At 41.2% G+C, this 17,328-nt stretch overlaps 2 protein-coding genes across 2 annotated transcripts; one reads left to right on the plus strand and one right to left on the minus strand.

Moving 5' to 3' along the window:
• Window positions 1-6,528: 6,528 nt before the first annotated feature.
• LOC131689986 (exosome complex component RRP43-like) lies at window positions 6,529-7,544 on the minus strand. The gene is made up of 2 exons (XM_058975412.1): window positions 7,409-7,544; window positions 6,529-7,352 (listed from the first exon to the last, which is right to left on the minus strand). Exons 1-2 carry the CDS (start codon window positions 7,426-7,428, stop codon window positions 6,548-6,550), a joined length of 825 nt encoding a protein of 274 aa, XP_058831395.1. The 5' UTR covers window positions 7,429-7,544; the 3' UTR covers window positions 6,529-6,547.
• A 5,930-nt stretch (window positions 7,545-13,474) lies between these two features.
• Window positions 13,475-16,469, plus strand: LOC131689048 (G2/mitotic-specific cyclin-A). Its single transcript, XM_058973798.1, has 5 exons — window positions 13,475-14,075; window positions 14,136-14,767; window positions 14,855-15,059; window positions 15,387-15,634; window positions 15,691-16,469. The coding sequence occupies exons 1-5, from the start codon at window positions 13,890-13,892 to the stop codon at window positions 15,884-15,886; spliced, it is 1,467 nt and encodes a 488-aa protein (XP_058829781.1). The 5' UTR covers window positions 13,475-13,889; the 3' UTR covers window positions 15,887-16,469.
• The last annotated feature ends 859 nt before the right edge of the window (window positions 16,470-17,328 follow it).

Raw genomic sequence — 17,328 nt, forward strand, 5'->3', positions numbered from 1 at the left:
GTGTGAGAGAACAGCAGGCAGGTTGTTTCCAATATCAAACACCGGCGAAATAACAACACTATAGAATGATTGATCCATCTAAAAACTCATCATAATAATAGTTATGTGAGATCGTACTTTCCATAAGAATTATTTAATCCAATAAAGATATGTTCTATCATTCAACATCATTTGTAAATCATCATTTCGTAACCCAACTTTGTACCGGGAAACAAGTGCTTTTTGTTCTCTCCGGTGTGGTTTAGTTTTTTCGGTGGTACGAAGGTGCTTGCTGTGGCAGAGGCTGCAGTAAAGCATTACTAATAAACAGTCCCGCGAGTGATAATTGTTACCTGCGATATCAGTTAAAGTAGTGCAGTGAAGTGCGTTACTAAACATTTTTCTTGCCTGAAAGACGGCTTTGTTTAGACGAGCTATATCAGCTCTAATGTGTGAAGGTCACGCGGGTGACGAATAAAACAAACGAAGGATCAATTCACCTACCAGCTCGTCAGGAACCAACTGGTGAAGTGTTTCGTTTTTTTACTTTTCTTATCGATTTTTTTCTTTTTATTGCTTTTGATTTTTTATTTTGATTTAAGTTAAACAGTGCGGTCGAGCGTGTTGCTCCCGCAACAAAATGGAACAAACAGAAGGATCACCCTCCGAAGAGGAATATTATGAAGAAGAAGAACGTATATCTGATACTGAGACAGATAATGTTATGGTCGATCCACTTCCCCCACTTTCCCCCAATGTCTCACAGCCCCCCCGAGTCAAGGTTTACCAGGATGGATCCGCTGGTCCTTGGGTGGTATACTTTCGGCCCAAAAATAAACCGTTAAACAGCATAACTGTTGCACGGGAGCTGACAAAACGTTACTCGGCCGTAACCGAGATTAAAAAGGTTCAGTCAGACAAACTGCGCGTAGTCGTTACTGACTTGAAACAGGCCAATGATATCGTTAGAAATAGCCTCTTTACGCTGGAGTATCGCGTCTACATCCCTTCTCGTGATGTGGAGATCGACGGTGTGGTAAGTGATGCGGGTCTAACTGTCGATGATCTGATGAATGATGGGGCTGGCCGCTTTAAGGACCCTAACCTTCAATCAGTTAAGATTTTGGAGTGCAAGCAATTGCACTCAAAGTCCATCGAAGATGGTAATTACTATCCATCAGACTCGTTTCGCGTAACCTTCGCCGGATCTGCACTTCCGAGCTACGTTGAAGTGGGAGGAGCTCGTCTACCTGTACGCCTGTTTGTACCGCGGGTCATGAATTGTTCCAATTGCAAGCAGCTAGGTCACACGGCCACCTACTGTAGCAACAAGCAACGGTGCGGTAAATGTGGGGAACGCCATGCGGATGATACTTGCAGTAGCCCCGCTGAGAAGTGTGTTTACTGTGGGGAGAATCCGCATGCACTTTTGACATGCCCAACGTACAAACTTCGCGCGGATAAACTGAAGCGATCCGCCAAAGATCGCTCCAAACGCTCTTACGCAGAAATGCTTAAAAGAGCTGTTCCACTTATCTCCGAAAACCCATTCGCTCTCTTGCCAACTGACGATAACGCCTCTAACGACCCTTGCGAGGGGCATTCTTTGGCTCCGCTTGGAAACTCTAGGAAAAGACCTAATCAAAACTCACCTGAACTTCCTCGTAAGGGTCCTAGGTTGTCCCAAACAAGGGTACAAAATAAAAATAATTCATCAACTGGAAGGGCTGGTACAAATCCGAAGATAATACCTCCTGGTTTTGGGAAATTGAGATACAACCAGGAGTTCCCAGCACTCCCCGGGGCACCAAAAATCCCAAGTGCTCCAATTTTACAGTCAGAAACTCAACCTAAAACGGGATTCCTTAAATTTTCTGACATTGTGGACTGGATATTCACAGCTTTCAACATTACCGATCCTATGAAAAGCTTGCTGGTTGCTATTCTACCAACAGTAAGAACATTTTTAAAACAGTTGACTGAACAATGGCCCCTCCTTACAGCGATCGTATCCTTCGATGGCTAACTTATTAGACGGAATCAGGGATCTGATCACTGTTTTACAGTGGAACTGCAGAAGTATTATCCCCAAAATTGATTCATTAAAACACTTGCTAAATTACAATCATTGTGATGCATTTTCCCTATGTGAAACATGGCTAACTTCTAATATAAACCTCAACTTCCACGATTTTAACATTATCCGCTTGGATCGAGAAGACTCATATGGGGGGGGTACTTTTAGGGATCAAAAAGTGCTACTCCTTCAATCGAATCAACCTCCCTTCGACGCCAGGCATTGAAGTTGTCGCTTGTCAAACAACAATCAAAGGCAAAGATCTTTGCATTGCTTCTATTTACATTCCTCCTAGGGCCATGATGGGATATCGAAGATTCTCCAACGTGATTGAACACCTTCCCTCGCCCCGCCTGCTTCTTGGAGACTTTAACTCTCACGGTACGGGGTGGGGCTGTCTATACGACGATAATCGATCTTCGACAATTCAAGACCTTTGTGACAACTTCAATATGACAATTCTGAACACAGGGGAAATGACACGAATTCCTAGACCACCTGCGCAAGCAAGTGCACTGGACATATCTTTATGCTCGACATCACTACGGTTAGATTGCAAGTGGAAGGTAATATCTGATCCCCACGGTAGTGACCACTTACCAATTGTAATTGCAATCACCACTGGTTCAAGACCATCGACACCAATCAATGTTCCCTATGACCTCACACGAAACATTGATTGGAAGAGCTACGCTGCTGAGATATCCAAAACTATCGATTCAACACAGATACTTCCCCCGGAGGAAGAATATAAGTTTTTGTCCAACTCGATTCTCGATAGCGCGATTCAAACTCAGACGAAACGAGTACCCGACGTGAACACCCAAAAACGTTCTCCCAACCCGTGGTGGGACAAAGAGTGCTCAGACGTGTACGCGGAGAAAGCTGCCGCGTATAAAACTTTCCGGAACGACGGGTTAGTTGCTAGTTATCGAGTGTACGCGATATTAGAAAAGCGAATGAAAAATTTAATGAAAGCTAAGAAACGCAGTTACTGGCGCCGGTTTGTCGACGGGTTAACAAGAGAAACATCGATGAGCACTCTTTGGGGCACGGCCCGACGTATGCGAAACCGAAACAGTACTAACGAGAGCGTGGAATATTCAAACCGTTGGATATTCGATTTCGCCAAGAAGGTTTGTCCGGATTCCGCCCCGGCACAGAAAATCTACCGCGCCGCGTCGCCTTACAATACCGCGAACGAAACACCGTTTACGATGGTGGAGTTCTCACTTGCTCTCTTATCATGTAACAATAAAGCCCCGGGGCCAGATAGAATTAAATTCAACTTATTGAAGAATCTGCCAGACTCTGCCAAAAGACGCTTGTTGAATTTATTTAATAGGTTTCTTGAGGGTAACATTGTCCCACATGACTGGAGACAGGTGAGGGTCATCGCCATCCAAAAACCAGGAAAACCAGCCTCCGACCACAATTCGTATCGTCCGATCGCAATGCTGTCCTGTATCCGGAAGTTGTTCGAGAAAATGATCCTGTTTCGGCTCGACAATTGGGTCGAAACAAATGGCTTACTGTCAGATACACAATTTGGCTTCCGCAAAGGCAAAGGGACGAACGATTGCCTTGCGTTGCTCTCAACAGAAATTCAAATGGCATATGCTAACAAAGAGCAGATGGCATCAGTATTCTTGGATATTAAGGGGGCTTTCGATTCAGTTTCGATCAACATTCTTTATGAGAAGTTGCACCAGCATGGTCTTTCGCCAATTTTAAATAACTTTTTGCTAAACCTGTTGTCTGAAAAACAAATGCATTTCTCGCATGGCGATTTATCGACATCACGATTTAGCTACATGGGCCTTCCCCAGGGCTCATGTCTAAGCCCTCTCCTCTACAATTTTTACGTGAATGACATTGACGAATGTCTTGTCAATTCCTGCACGCTAAGGCAGCTTGCAGATGACGGTGTGGTCTCTATTACAGGTCCTAAAGCCGTCGACTTGCAAGGACCACTGCAAGATACCTTGGACAATTTGTCTGCATGGGCTCTCCAACTGGGTATCGAGTTCTCCACGGAGAAAACTGAGCTAGTCGTATTTTCTAGAAAGCGTGAACCAGCGCAACTACAGCTTCAATTAATGGATCAAACTATTGCCCAGGCTTCAACATTCAAATATCTCGGGGTATGGTTCGACTCTAAAGGTACCTGGGGATGTCACATTAGGTATCTGAAACAGAAGTGCCAACAAAGGATCAACTTTTTCCGTACAATAACTGGAACATGGTGGGGTGCCCATCCAGGAGACCTAATCAGGTTGTACCAAACAACGATATTATCAGTGTTGGAGTACGGATGTTTCTGCTTTCGCTCCGCTGCGAACATACACTTCATCAAACTGGAGCGAATCCAGTATCGTTGCTTGCGTATTGCCTTGGGTTGCATGCACTCGACCCATACGATGAGTCTCGAAGTGCTGGCGGGCGTTCTTCCGCTGAAAAATCGATTCTGGGACCTCTCATATCGATTGCTCATTCGATGCGATATTCTGAACCCATTGGTGATTGCAAATTGCGAAAGGCTTGTCGAGCTTAATTCTCAGACCCGATTCATGTCCTTGTACTTCGATTACATGGCACAGAACATCAATTCATCTACATATAACGTCAACCGTGCTCATCTCTTAGATACTTCTGATCCAACTGTATTTTTCGATACATCCATGAAGGAAGAGATTTGTGGAATTCCGGATCATATTCGCCCACAAGTGGTCCCAAATATTTTCTATAACAAATACCATCAAGTCGACTGCGCCAAAATGTTCTACACTGACGGATCAATTCTCGACGGGTCCACAGGCTTCGGTATCTTCAACGAAAATCTTGCTGCCTCATTCAAACTCAATGATCCTGCTTCAATTTACGTCGCAGAATTAGCTGCCATTCAGTATACTCTCGGGATCATTGACACCCTGCCCTCAGACCATTACTTCATCGTTTCGGATAGTCTCAGCTCCATTGAGGCCATCCGTGCGGCGAAGCCTGGAAAGCACTCACCGTATTTCCTGGGGAAAATACGGGAATATCTGAGTGCTTTATCTGAAAAATCTTACCAGATTACCTTGGTTTGGGTCCCGTCACATTGTTCTATTGCGGGCAATGAGAAGGCGGACTCTTTAGCCAAGGTGGGCGCATTAGAAGGCGACACTTACGAAAGACCAATTTGCTTCAACGAATTTTTCAGTATCTCTCGTCAGAGGACGCTCGATAGTTGGCAAACCTCATGGAGCAATGGGCATCTGGGACGGTGGCTACATTCCATTATCCCGAAGGTATCAACGAATGCTTGGTTTAAGGGGTTGGATGTGAACCGGGACTTTATTCGTACGATGTCAAGGATCATGTCCAACCATTACTCGTTTGACGCGCATCTCCGTCGTATAGGGCTTGCTGAAAATAATCATTGTGTTTGTGAGAACGGCTATCACGACATCGAGCATGTTGTTTGGCTGTGCGCAGAGTACTGTGTTGCCAGGTCCCAACTAATAGATTCCCTTCGGGCCCGAGGTAGATCACCCTATGTGCCAGTCCGGGACGTCCTGGCAAGCCGTGACCACCCCTATATTTTTCTTATCTATATCTTTTTGAAAACCATTGATGTCCAAGTTTAATACATTTTACCCTCTCTCATTCACAGTAGAATCTCACCAACCTATCCCTGTATCTACAATATGGCATTGCTTCACGAGTCTTCGGTGCACACTCTTCTTGATAACCGTCTATCCAGAACATCATGACATACCGCACATGCAGATGATATAGAGTGCCAATAATTATCCGAAATATCGACCCTCCCCTCGCCCCTGCGATTACAGGCTGGAAACTACAACACTACAACAAAGTGTGCATATCCGCCACAATGATCAATCAGCAAACGACGATGTCAATTACACAATATGTATCCCACTTCCTACCTTTGTCCTTTACTTACATAAGAGGGGAGCAAGCCGCCCCTAAATACGGCTTTCCCTTCCCCCACTAACATGTGACATGTAATATAAAAAAAAATGAATTATCGGCCTCGTTAAGCTACAGCATTTGGGCCTAAATAAACGTATTTTAAGAGATTTGTAAATCATTAGATATTGTAAAAGATGTTGTAAAAAAATCATTTCAAAATGTACAACAAAGATAAAAATATTTAGATGGTACTCAAAATGTAAACAGCATAGAAATACGCAGCAATAACAAATACGCGCAGTATAAAATTTATTTATAAACTCACCATCGGTATGTTGAAAGTTGTAGAACAGTGGGCTGGAAAGGACCACATAAAATATGTTCCATGACATGAAGCTAAACAAGCGAACCATATACTAGTTGTCGCCATAAAGAATAAAAACAATCGAAATAGACTATACGAAGGAAGCATGCAACACGGTGCTGCATCTCCTGATGGAATTTGTTTCAATTCTATTTGACATCGTTCTAACTTTCAACTAACAACAGTCAACTGAGAATCCCAAGGAATACCTACGTTTTATTTTTCATCATAGTCCGAATCAGCGACCGGACGGACTTCTCTCGCTTCATGGCATTTGCGATACACTGATCCAGCAGGTCCTGTTCGAGAGGATCCCCGCCGCTCTTGTTAATATAGCTCAACGTTGAATCACAAATCGTAATCGTAATAGTCGAGGTGGCAAGATCCTCCTCTTCTGCCGTTGGATCAGCAGTGATTGTCCCGCAAAATACAGCGAAAGATGTCGTCACCGGAATCGAACTTAAAGCCAGTACCGTTCTATCCTCATCTTCCAAAACCTCCCGTTCGTCCGTATCCGGATTGTGTTTGATCTTCGGTAGCTTCAGTGTGTGTAAGGCAGCTACCAACGCTATCACGGAAGCATCGAACACACATCCATCGTGATCCAAGCAAATCAAATCACAATACAATGCCCAGACTAGTTTTTCTTTGGTGATGCAAAGATCTTTAAGGTTCACACATCCGGAATTCAGTATCGCATCAGCAAGGGAGCAGCTGTACACCTGTGCCTCCTCGCTTGGTGGTCCCGGACGGTACTTAGGCGATGAGAGGGGTGAAATCTCAATGTTCGGTATGAGGAATCCGGTTTCGGGCTCTACTGGTTTCGGAGGAGCCAGCTCTGCCTTGATGCCGCACACGACGGTTGTGTTGCCGATTTTGACGATAGCAGAACCATCAGCTGTACCTATTGAACCGAAGTTAATTGCCAGTGGACGCAGATCGCCAATTTCGCGACCGTCCGGTCGAATATTATTTTCGAGATGATCCTTGTAGTATTTGACCGGATGGATTTTTCTGCAAATGTAAGTAATTCTCACGGATCATTCAATAGTACAATTTTCTACACTTACTTGTATGTTTTAAGATCCATTGAATTTGATCTGTTCAATTAATAAAAAATCACCTTTGAGCGCAAAATCACAAAACGTGTGCACGGGTGCGAGAGCAAGCAATTTTGTTTATATTTTGAATAAAGATTTGAAGGTTAGGTAGTTCGATTGTCAACATTTGTACTAAAATTCAAAAATGTGGGGATATTGCCCAAACGCACACCCGTCGACTACGCCCACCTATCAAGATAAAGCAGACAATAGCACAATGGCGTATTTAAAATATTTATAGCAAAAAATTGTTTTTAGAGTAAATAATTTGAACCAATTCATTTAATCGAAAAGAGCAGAGCTGATTGATAATTTCATTTCATTTCATTCCGTATCGTAAAAATAAAAATAAAACTATATTTGTCTATATTCGTCGAATAAAATGAATTGCGATAAGATTTCGGCGTTCAAGAGTATAATGCATCGTATACTAGATCATGTATTATTTAAAAAAAAAACGTTAAAAACGAGTTTATAATGAGAATCTCGAAAAAACCTTGTAGTTCAATGCAGTAATTATACAACCGCAAGTTTAGAATTGTTTTTTTAATAAATTAATATAACGCTGGTCGATTAACAATAAATCAATGCGGAAATTGATAACGCAAAAATCCGTTTGTAATTGAATTGGGTCATTAAATGAGAAAAAAGTCGTTTTTTATTACTTACATCGATAAAGCTGATTTTCGTGATTGCAGCAATGTTTTTTCCAACTCAGGAAACGTGAAAATAAAATTTAAATTTAAAATAAAGAAATATGTTGACAGTCTGGATTTGACACTATCAGAATCATTTGACATACATGTTATATTATGTATATTGAACCCAAAATTTATCGAATGGAACTGAAAACTATATATAGCTTAATGACCCAATTTTCATGGGATCTGAATAAATCTGCTTTGTGTTTTAATAATCTATAATACATATGCATTCTGTATCAAATCTGCATATGCGCTTGGAAATCTTTAGCCAGCTTTTTACGTGCCATAATGGCAGTCTAAATTGTTGAGTTCGTAATACGTTTTTTGGCAATAATCGTTTACGCTAGCTTGACAGCAACGCCCAGTTGAAGATGTCGGGCGTTCATTAAATAAACATCCAATGCATTGGACTAACGTAGGATGACTTAATGTCACTGGGCGGTTGACGTAAGCGATTATTGTCAAAAAGGGCCATTAAACGTATTACGAACTGAACAATTTAAACCGCCATTAGGCACGTAAAAAACTGGATAATACAGATATATCTGTATAAATAGCTGCTCTGGAAACGATATTCGCAAAGTTCTACTCAAAATGACCGAAATAATATTAAATCTGAAAGGTTTGTAAATAATTTGAGGGATGATAGGATAGCACAATTGTCGCAACAAATTTTCTGCTTGAATTGATCCCAGTGTGCTACCAAATATTTGAATCAAAATTTTGAACAGATTCTCAGCAATGGAATTTTCAATTCTATTTTTTTCCTGAGGTATACCATGGTAAAGTAAAAGGCCAGAAAACTCGACTACCCTCGAATATAACGGAACTATTTTAGGTACCATTTACCCCATCCGTTAGTCCTCTGCCACCAGAATAGTGCATCAAAGGAATGACAAAGTTATCCCATAGAAAATCGTACCGAGTTTTTCACCGACCAAATATACTTGCATCGGTACAAGGCAACAGATTGATCATGGACAACCGACTTAATCCCAGTCAAAAAAACGCGGACGAACATGTCCATGCGATTTAAACACTTTGATGGTTGACTCAATTCCCCTGTGCTAATTGCTTCTAGGAACAAAAGCAATTTGCGGATGCGATTTAGGCAATTTCAATACTTAGACAAATCTGGCGGCTGAAATGGACTTAGTTGTTTTTCGCGTTTTTCTAACATGGCGGTTCATGTTTGGCTTAAGCTTAAAATTGTTTTTTTAAACAATTCGCGTGTTCTCGCTTGTCTTTTGTTTATCTAGTGCACTTCATTTAGCCAAAGAATGTGGAAAATTGTGAAATCGTGTGTAAGTATAGTAGCACAAGATCCCTGAACTGAAGTCTGAACGAACGTCAGATTGATGTAAGTTTTGGTATGCAATACCAATTTCACCATTGATTATTCCTACAGTTTGGTGGTGATTACCTAGTATGCTGACAAGGTTATGTATGGCAGCAAAAAACGGCTGCAAATCGTCCAAATGTTACAATTGAGATCGCCCCTTATTTGCCCATAATTTTCCGGCAAATTGAAGGGTAAGAAGAGCATCCGAATTGGCAAATAGCCCCCCGTTAGCCAGCAAGTTGCCCTTTTTTTCTGGGATAAGTGTAACTTCTAAATAATCGTGCCGCCCAATGTGGCTACGCAACATCGCTTTTATTCGCATGCTCGCCGATATCGCTCCGCTCCTTGCAACCTAAACTATTTCAAATGCTTAAGTTCCAGTAAACTGAGCAAACAAGTGGATCACAGATTTGCTTGTGAGAGGCCGCCGCTTCCGATGGCAGGTCGGCGGCCACCTCGTCCTGCGGATCATCAGCGGCTTTACCCGTTTCGGTTCCTTGGCATCAGCTATGGGGCCACATTCGGAGAAATGACTCATTCTGTGAAATAACTCATTCGGCGAAACGACTTTCTGCGAAATGACCTTCGGCGAAATGACCCGCCCCCATTCAGTGTCGTTGGTTCAATACCGAGCAAGGACACCAATTATATCCAATTTTCTTCAATATTTTATATGCGAGCATTAACACATGTTCGATACAGAACCGTGCAGGACAAATGTGAATGCTCGCATTTGGTGTGTGTGTGTGAAAGAATATTAGTGTCCGAGCACAGTATTGAGCCGGTCACTGAAACGGATTGGATTGATGTAAATAGTGCTTAAATCTGGCGATTGAAACACGACGAAACCCGTTCACCGACGTAACTCAACTCAGGCTGTAAACCGATTGGCGATAATTTTTGCACAGCAAGATTCGTAGCGCTATTCGGCGCATGATTCGTCGCAATGTATTTCTAATGGGATGCATGACACTCTTTAAAACCTGTTTTAATCCACCTAGAGGTGCAATTGTGCCTTTCTCATTTCTCCAAACTATGATTTAATAGCTGGTTCGTACAATATAACATTATTGAAATGTCTTTCATTCTTATTACACTTGGTAAGTATATATAAGAGCACCTTTTTGCATTCATCGCGGTATCGGTTTGAATCGGAGTTTTCTATGTGATCGCACTCCACAACCCGTAACTCCGGAGCCGGAAGTCGGATGGGCATGGAATTTAATATCAGTTTCCAGGGACGCAACACCTTTTATTTGAGACTAAGTTGACCAAATCGGTCTAGCCATTTTCGAGAAACCAATATAACCGTTATTCTGAATTTGGATGCTTCCGGATCCGTCGATGGTGGCCAGTGTGGCCAAAGAGACTTTGAATGACTGTTGGTGACCTAGATCTACAAATTCAACAGTTGTGTTTACATTTTGGAAAAAATTTCACCTTTTTACATTCATCGCAGAATTCGTTAGAATCGGGATTTGCTGCGTGATCGTACGTATCACCCTGTAATTCAGAAACTAGAACTCGGATTCACACAAAATTCAAATGCAGCTGATGGACCTTTCATTTAAAATCAAGTTTGCCAAATCGGTTCAGAAAATTCCGAGAAACCGATGTGGACAAATCAACAAATTTTGTTTTGTAACCATACTCTTCAACTCGTAATCCGGAACAGGATGTCGGTTGAAAATGAAATTCAAAGCAACCTATGGGAATATTATACCTTTCATCTGAATCTTAGTTTGTAAAAATCCGTTCAGCCATTTCCGAGAAACCGATGTGGACATTTTGTAAACAAATCTGCACATACACACATACATACATACATGCATACATACACACATACATACACACATACATACACACAGATATTTTGCGATCTCGGCGAACTGAGTCGAATGTTATATGAGACTCGGCCCTCCGGGCCTCAGTTAGAAAGTCGGTTTTTGGAGCAATTGCATAAACTTTCTATATGAGAAAGGCAAAAGAATAATATTTAATTATCTTAATGAGCATGAGTTCAATGCTATCTTCATGTGATTATATTTTGAAATGTTGGTGGAATGGGTTTGAAAGTGGAGGGAATGGGGGGTTAGTAGATTGGGAATGGAGGATGCGTCAGAAATCCTTCATTTTATTTCGGTATACGAGGTGGATGAAGGAAATGCGGGCGTGAGGGTGGTACAAGAGGAGGGGAGTGATGAAGGAGGGAGGTGTAAGGGCAAGGCGGGGGGGGGGGGCGGCGACGCAATACTCAACTGCATATTTTGCCTTCCATTTGAGACTTGGTTTGAGAAAATCGGTTCAGTCATCACCGAAGAACCGATGTGACTTTAATTGTAGAATATTCCCGGAATTCCGGACTTCCGGAATCGTCGATAGTGGAAAATATATTTAAAGAATGTTTGATTGGCAATCAGTGATCTAGATCTGCGATTAGAAGTAATTTGGTGACCATTTCAATAGTTTTTAGCCTCTGAAGTATTACGATTGTACCGATTTATATGGGAAAATCCAGTGTATCCTTACTAACACCCCTGTAACTCCGGAAGCAAAAGTCAGAACCGAATAAAATTCAGCAGCAGTCAATGGTATTACTGTATCTTTCATTTGAAATCAAGTTTGTTAAAATCGGTAGAGAATTCGTTGGGGAATGGGTGTGATATTAGCTTAGGAACTTGGCGGGTTCCCCGGGGGCGTCATGAACCGTCATAGGTGGCCAATGTGGTCAAAGCTGCTTTGATTGATCATTAGTGATCCAGTCCCGCAAACTAGAGTAATGTTACATCAATTTTAATATGTTTTACATCATTTGAACATCATGGTGGTACCAGTTTATATGGGAATTTGCTGTGTGACCGCACTCTTCAACCCGTAACTCCGGAACCAGAAGTCGATTTTTACAGTGATTGCATAGCCTTTCTTTACATGAGAAAGGCAAAAAGGTGGTGCAGTTTTGTTTAAAAATCTTATTGTAAATAAAATATACGAAAACCCAAATGAAAACCTGAATCTTTAGAAGCACAGTTGTCAGTCAAATTGACAAATTCAGTTATAGTAAATAATTAGCACGCATTAAACAAGAGTAATACAATTTTCACCGTTTTTCAGAATTTAGTATCAAATGCACCAAATCAATTTCGATTTGGTGTGAACTGTGCAGTAGGTTGCTTCGTCAGATCTACTATAGTTTGCAAATGCAACTTTGGATTGCAAGCTGCTAGCGGATTGCAAAAGAATCAGTTCACGCTATGTGGGATGATGTCCCGGATAACAACCCGAATAGAAATGTACAGTAACAAAACCACAATTTTCACTGTGACAGTACAGTAATTTTACAATAATTTATAGTGAGTTTTAGTATTATGCTACAATACAAAAACAATAAACTTTAGCGTTTTTATAGTAAATTACAATGTTAAATAAACTTTTACAGTAAAAAAGGGGGGTGGTTATGTATCTTAACATTAAAAAAATCGATTTTTCTCCATGCATTTTTTTCTCGAGAACACTAAAATTCAATGTGAATTTACCGTATCAGTTTTTTGCTGAACAGTAAAATTTATTGTTACATGAAATTTTATTGTAAATCTGCTGTGAAAACTTTGCATCGAACAATGTTGAAACAGTAATAACTATAATATTTATTGTTTTATGATTGTTCGTAGGGTAAATGCTATTGTAATATTCTATCCGGGAATAAAGCGAACGAGATTTGCAAATACGTCATTTAGCTGAATTTAATTTGTTTTTAACTCAGAAAAGACTAATTGAGGTTTAAAAACAATTTAAGTGCTCTTAAGGACACCCGTTATCAATACACATGAAAAACGGACAACAATTTTTCCAAAATCAGTCAACAAAGCAAACCAAAAATGTAATACATTTAATGACGCCCTTTCAGAAAAACGTCGTGCTCTATTACGCCCACCCTATAGCATAGTACTAAAAGGAGTTCAAATTTAGTACAGCGCACATCGTAGCGGGCGCTTTCCAGTGCAGCTGTTGGTCTCGAATCCCTCCATTTGAAGTGGAATTTTTCCAGCAAAAGGAAGCATCGTCTGGTACCGAGGATCTTTCTCCGTATTTAAAATTATATTATAAAATCGATTACAACGCTTGATGTAGTGCTGCTCCAAAACCGAACCGAAAATGTCGGTGTGAAACGAGATTATTCGCGGAAGATATCGGAATTTTGTAAGCTTCTGCCTGATTGAAAGGATCCGCAAGTAAACGTAAGTATTGTGCGAGTAAGCGTAAGTGGGAGAGAGAAAACCGTGTCGGAGCGAGATACAACTGACGAAAGCCAACGGCAGTGCAAACAACGAACTTCGAACAAGCCAACCACAGTAGGCTGATAACAATAGACTCCGAACACTAGCCGCAAAAGAAATTCAATAGAAATATGGCTACCTTCCGGATTCATGAGGATTTGGAGAAGGAGAACCGCGTTTTGGCAGCTAAAAAAGTTGCCACTGTCGGTGGTGGGCTTAAACCACAGCCTCAACAGATTCAACGTTCCACTTTCAGTGTGTTGAACAACTTGGCCGGCAACAAGCGAACAGAAGGACTAGTAGCTGGAGAAAAAGCAGTGAGATTACAGATTTTTATGGTACTCCTATGGTATTTTATTTTCATGTTTATTTTTTAGATTTTGAAAGATACAAAACTCAAAATCAAACATCCTGTGACCACCAAAACCAAATCAGACGAAAACAACGTTGTACCAGTGAATCAGGCAAAAGCCGTATTTAAACCAGTTGAACCCTTCAAAACGTTCCAGGTGTATGACGATTCAAAAGAGAATGTCACTGAGGCATCGACCGCGAATAAAGATGATACCGTCATTGAAGGTAAACGGGAACCATTACAGGAGCTCAAAAATGTTGAGCTTCTTGAAACACCAATGTCCGTCAGCGAAAGTCTTTCGCCGATGTCGGTGGACAAATCCGTTGCTCTGGTTGAGGACACCTCTCTGATTCCTCGAAACGATCGAGAGCGCTTCTTCGAGGTGGAAGAATATCAGTCGGACATTCTGACGTACCTCAAGGAAGCTGAAAAGCGCCACCGACCGAAACCGGCATACATGAAAAAGCAACCGGATATAAATCACTCGATGCGTACCATCCTTGTGGATTGGCTCGTAGAGGTCTGCGAAGAGTATCGCCTACAGAGTGAAACGCTTTGCTTGGCAATATCGTACATCGATCGGTTTCTCAGCTTCATGTCAGTAGTACGTGCTAAACTTCAGCTGGTCGGCACAGCTGCCATGTTCATTGCAGCGTAAGTCGCCACGATACAGTAAAGCTCATTTCATCGATTCATTTTCGTTTTCGTCCTTCCCTTCTACACAAATTCCATCCATTTTAGCAAGTACGAGGAGATCTACCCGCCAGATGTGGGCGAGTTTGTGTACATCACTGATGATACGTACACAAAGACGCAGGTATTGCGAATGGAGCAGCTCATCCTTAAAGTGCTCGGCTTTGATCTGTCCGTACCAACCACGTTGGTATTTACCACCGTCTACTGCGTAATGAACGATGTGCCTGACAAGGTGAAATACATGTGCATGGTGAGTAGGTTTTTTGCGTTAAGCGTTCATGAAAAGCGAATTACTCCTCTTTTTAAGTACCGGGAATTTTATATTTCTCGTGCGGGTTGATTATACAGTTTTGATCTTAACCCGATCTTTCGAAACTTTAAAGTTGGTAGGGTCTGTCACTGGTCCGGTATGCTGCAACAATTTTAGAATTAGCAAAATTTGTTCCCGATCACTGTCGTTCATGTGTTGATCAAGTATTAGATATTGTTGATACTGAACAAACGCAACATTTCAGTTTAAGAACATAAGATAATAGTTTGCTAAATATTAAAATTTGACTACAATTTTTCATTACAGTATCTCTGCGAACTCTCACTGCTGGATGCCGATCCGTACCTCACGTATCTGCCATCCAAAATCGCGGCCGGTTCGCTGGCTCTCTCCCGCTACGTGCTCGATTTACCCATCTGGTCCCGCATGCTCGAAACAAATACCGACTACTCGTTGGAAGATCTTAAAGATATCATTCTCGATCTAAACAAGACACACCAAAAGGCCGAGTCACTCGGGCAGCAGGCGATCCAAGAAAAATTTAAAAGCAATAAGTGCGTCGGTTGGATTAAATAGTTATCAAGCACATATCAATGTTTATTTGTTTCAGGTACATGCAAGTGGCTACAGTTCCCGCCACAGAGCTGGCGGAGGATACTTTTGACAAGATGTGCAAATCGTTGGCAGCGATAGCATCCGCTGTATCGGAAACAGAATCTTCTTCCACAGTCCCCACAGCGCCAAGTGCCCCTCTCAGCCACAATGATTCGATGCGGGAAATGATGTCCTCGTTGTTGTTTGTCTGATAGACGCTCCCGGTCTGCCCATCTCCTTTCCTATTCCGTAGCTGCAGCAAATGTCTTTTTGTGTTTTTATAGGTTTATCGTTTTTTTTTATTAATTTAATCCACACCTAGATCTACTTATTTTTAATTTGTTTTTGTCCCCTCTCCCCCCGCTGCTGGAGTCATGATTTGTTTTTCATTGTATTTTTTATAACTTGAACCAACCTCAACGAAACCGAATTATATGACGACGTAATATTTATGATGAAGCACCTTTCAATGGCACAAATAAGTTTCATGGCCAGATCATACGTATTAACCAATAACTGATCGAAGGGAGAGACATACTTTTTAACGAAATGTTTATTTAACTTAAGTGAATGCATCAAAGTTAACATAATATTCAAGGTAATATTTACTCGAGTGAGGAAACGATAGTTTTAAAGAAGACGATAAAGTAAGATCCTTGTGGAAGTTCATTGGGGGATTGGAATCTAATTCAAGGGGATAACTAACACCAACAGTAATAGTTATAATTTAATAGGAACTCGAATTCGGAATTTTAACACGTTGTTGCCACTTCGAATAAACAGGTTTTTATTGGATCTATAACGTTTGATATATTTGTCGTTTGCGATAGTGACAGAAGTAATGCATGAATAGTCGATGAATTCTGAAATGAGGAATTATTGTCCTTTATTGTTTGTGTTCGCCATTCAAAAATTCAGTTAAAAAGGAGGGCCAGTTTCTTCGCCCGCACTTAATTTTAAACCAGCTTTAATGGTTCGTTTCAAATTTATGTAAGCCATTTTTTGCAGACATCATAATAAATTTGGTTAGAATGTTAAGCGTGGATGAAGAAATCGGTCCTAAAAAAGTGCTGCTTTGAACACGTTATTCGGCTCACCCAAGTGAACTGTGTGTTTCATTCTACAGCGGGTCTTACACGTTCAATATTTTTGTCAATACTAGACAGTATTGACAAAAGTATTGTGCGTGTAATGGAAAAAGTTGTAATGTCGATGTAGATTTCAAATGGGATTGAAATATTGTAACAATATCGCCAATAACAATGGTATTGACAAAAATATTGAACGTGTAAGAGCCGCTTATCAGCCTTCTTACCAACCACCTTGATTTCTTCACTGGACGTGCAAACTCATCATCGTTTGAACTCCGACCAGAACCCATTTTTAGTGTCGGTAGGTTCTTGCTAATAGCACCGCAGTAATTGTTATATATGCTGGATCTTGGTTGCAAAATATCAGATATCGCATATATTCCGCCGATGATCGTTTATGGCATGAGATTATTATCTTCGCAATTGAATGTACCAAACGTTGTAAACTCCAATTCTACCTAACCTTAACTTGATGTGGACAGCATTTCGCGACTATAGCATTAACGGCGGTGAAAAGAAGCGCACGTTCCCAACAATACTTACCGGAGTTTTGATTGATGCAT

Source organism: Topomyia yanbarensis, chromosome 3 (genome assembly GCF_030247195.1).
Source record: "Topomyia yanbarensis strain Yona2022 chromosome 3, ASM3024719v1, whole genome shotgun sequence".
In the NCBI taxonomy this organism is placed as follows: domain Eukaryota; kingdom Metazoa; phylum Arthropoda; class Insecta; order Diptera; family Culicidae; genus Topomyia; species Topomyia yanbarensis.

Coding starts and splice junctions, on each gene's coding strand:
- LOC131689048 (XM_058973798.1), top strand. CDS start 13,890: ATGGCTACCTTCCGGATTCATGAGGATTTGGAGAAGGAGAACCGCGTT. Junction 15,060..15,386: donor AGGTGAAATACATGTGCATG/GTGAGTAGGTTT, acceptor TTTTCATTACAG/TATCTCTGCGAACTCTCACT. Junction 15,635..15,690: donor GAAAAATTTAAAAGCAATAA/GTGCGTCGGTTG, acceptor TATTTGTTTCAG/GTACATGCAAGTGGCTACAG.
- LOC131689986 (XM_058975412.1), bottom strand. CDS start 7,428: ATGGATCTTAAAACATACAA. Junction 7,353..7,408: donor ATGGATCTTAAAACATACAA/GTAAGTGTAGAA, acceptor TTACATTTGCAG/AAAAATCCATCCGGTCAAAT.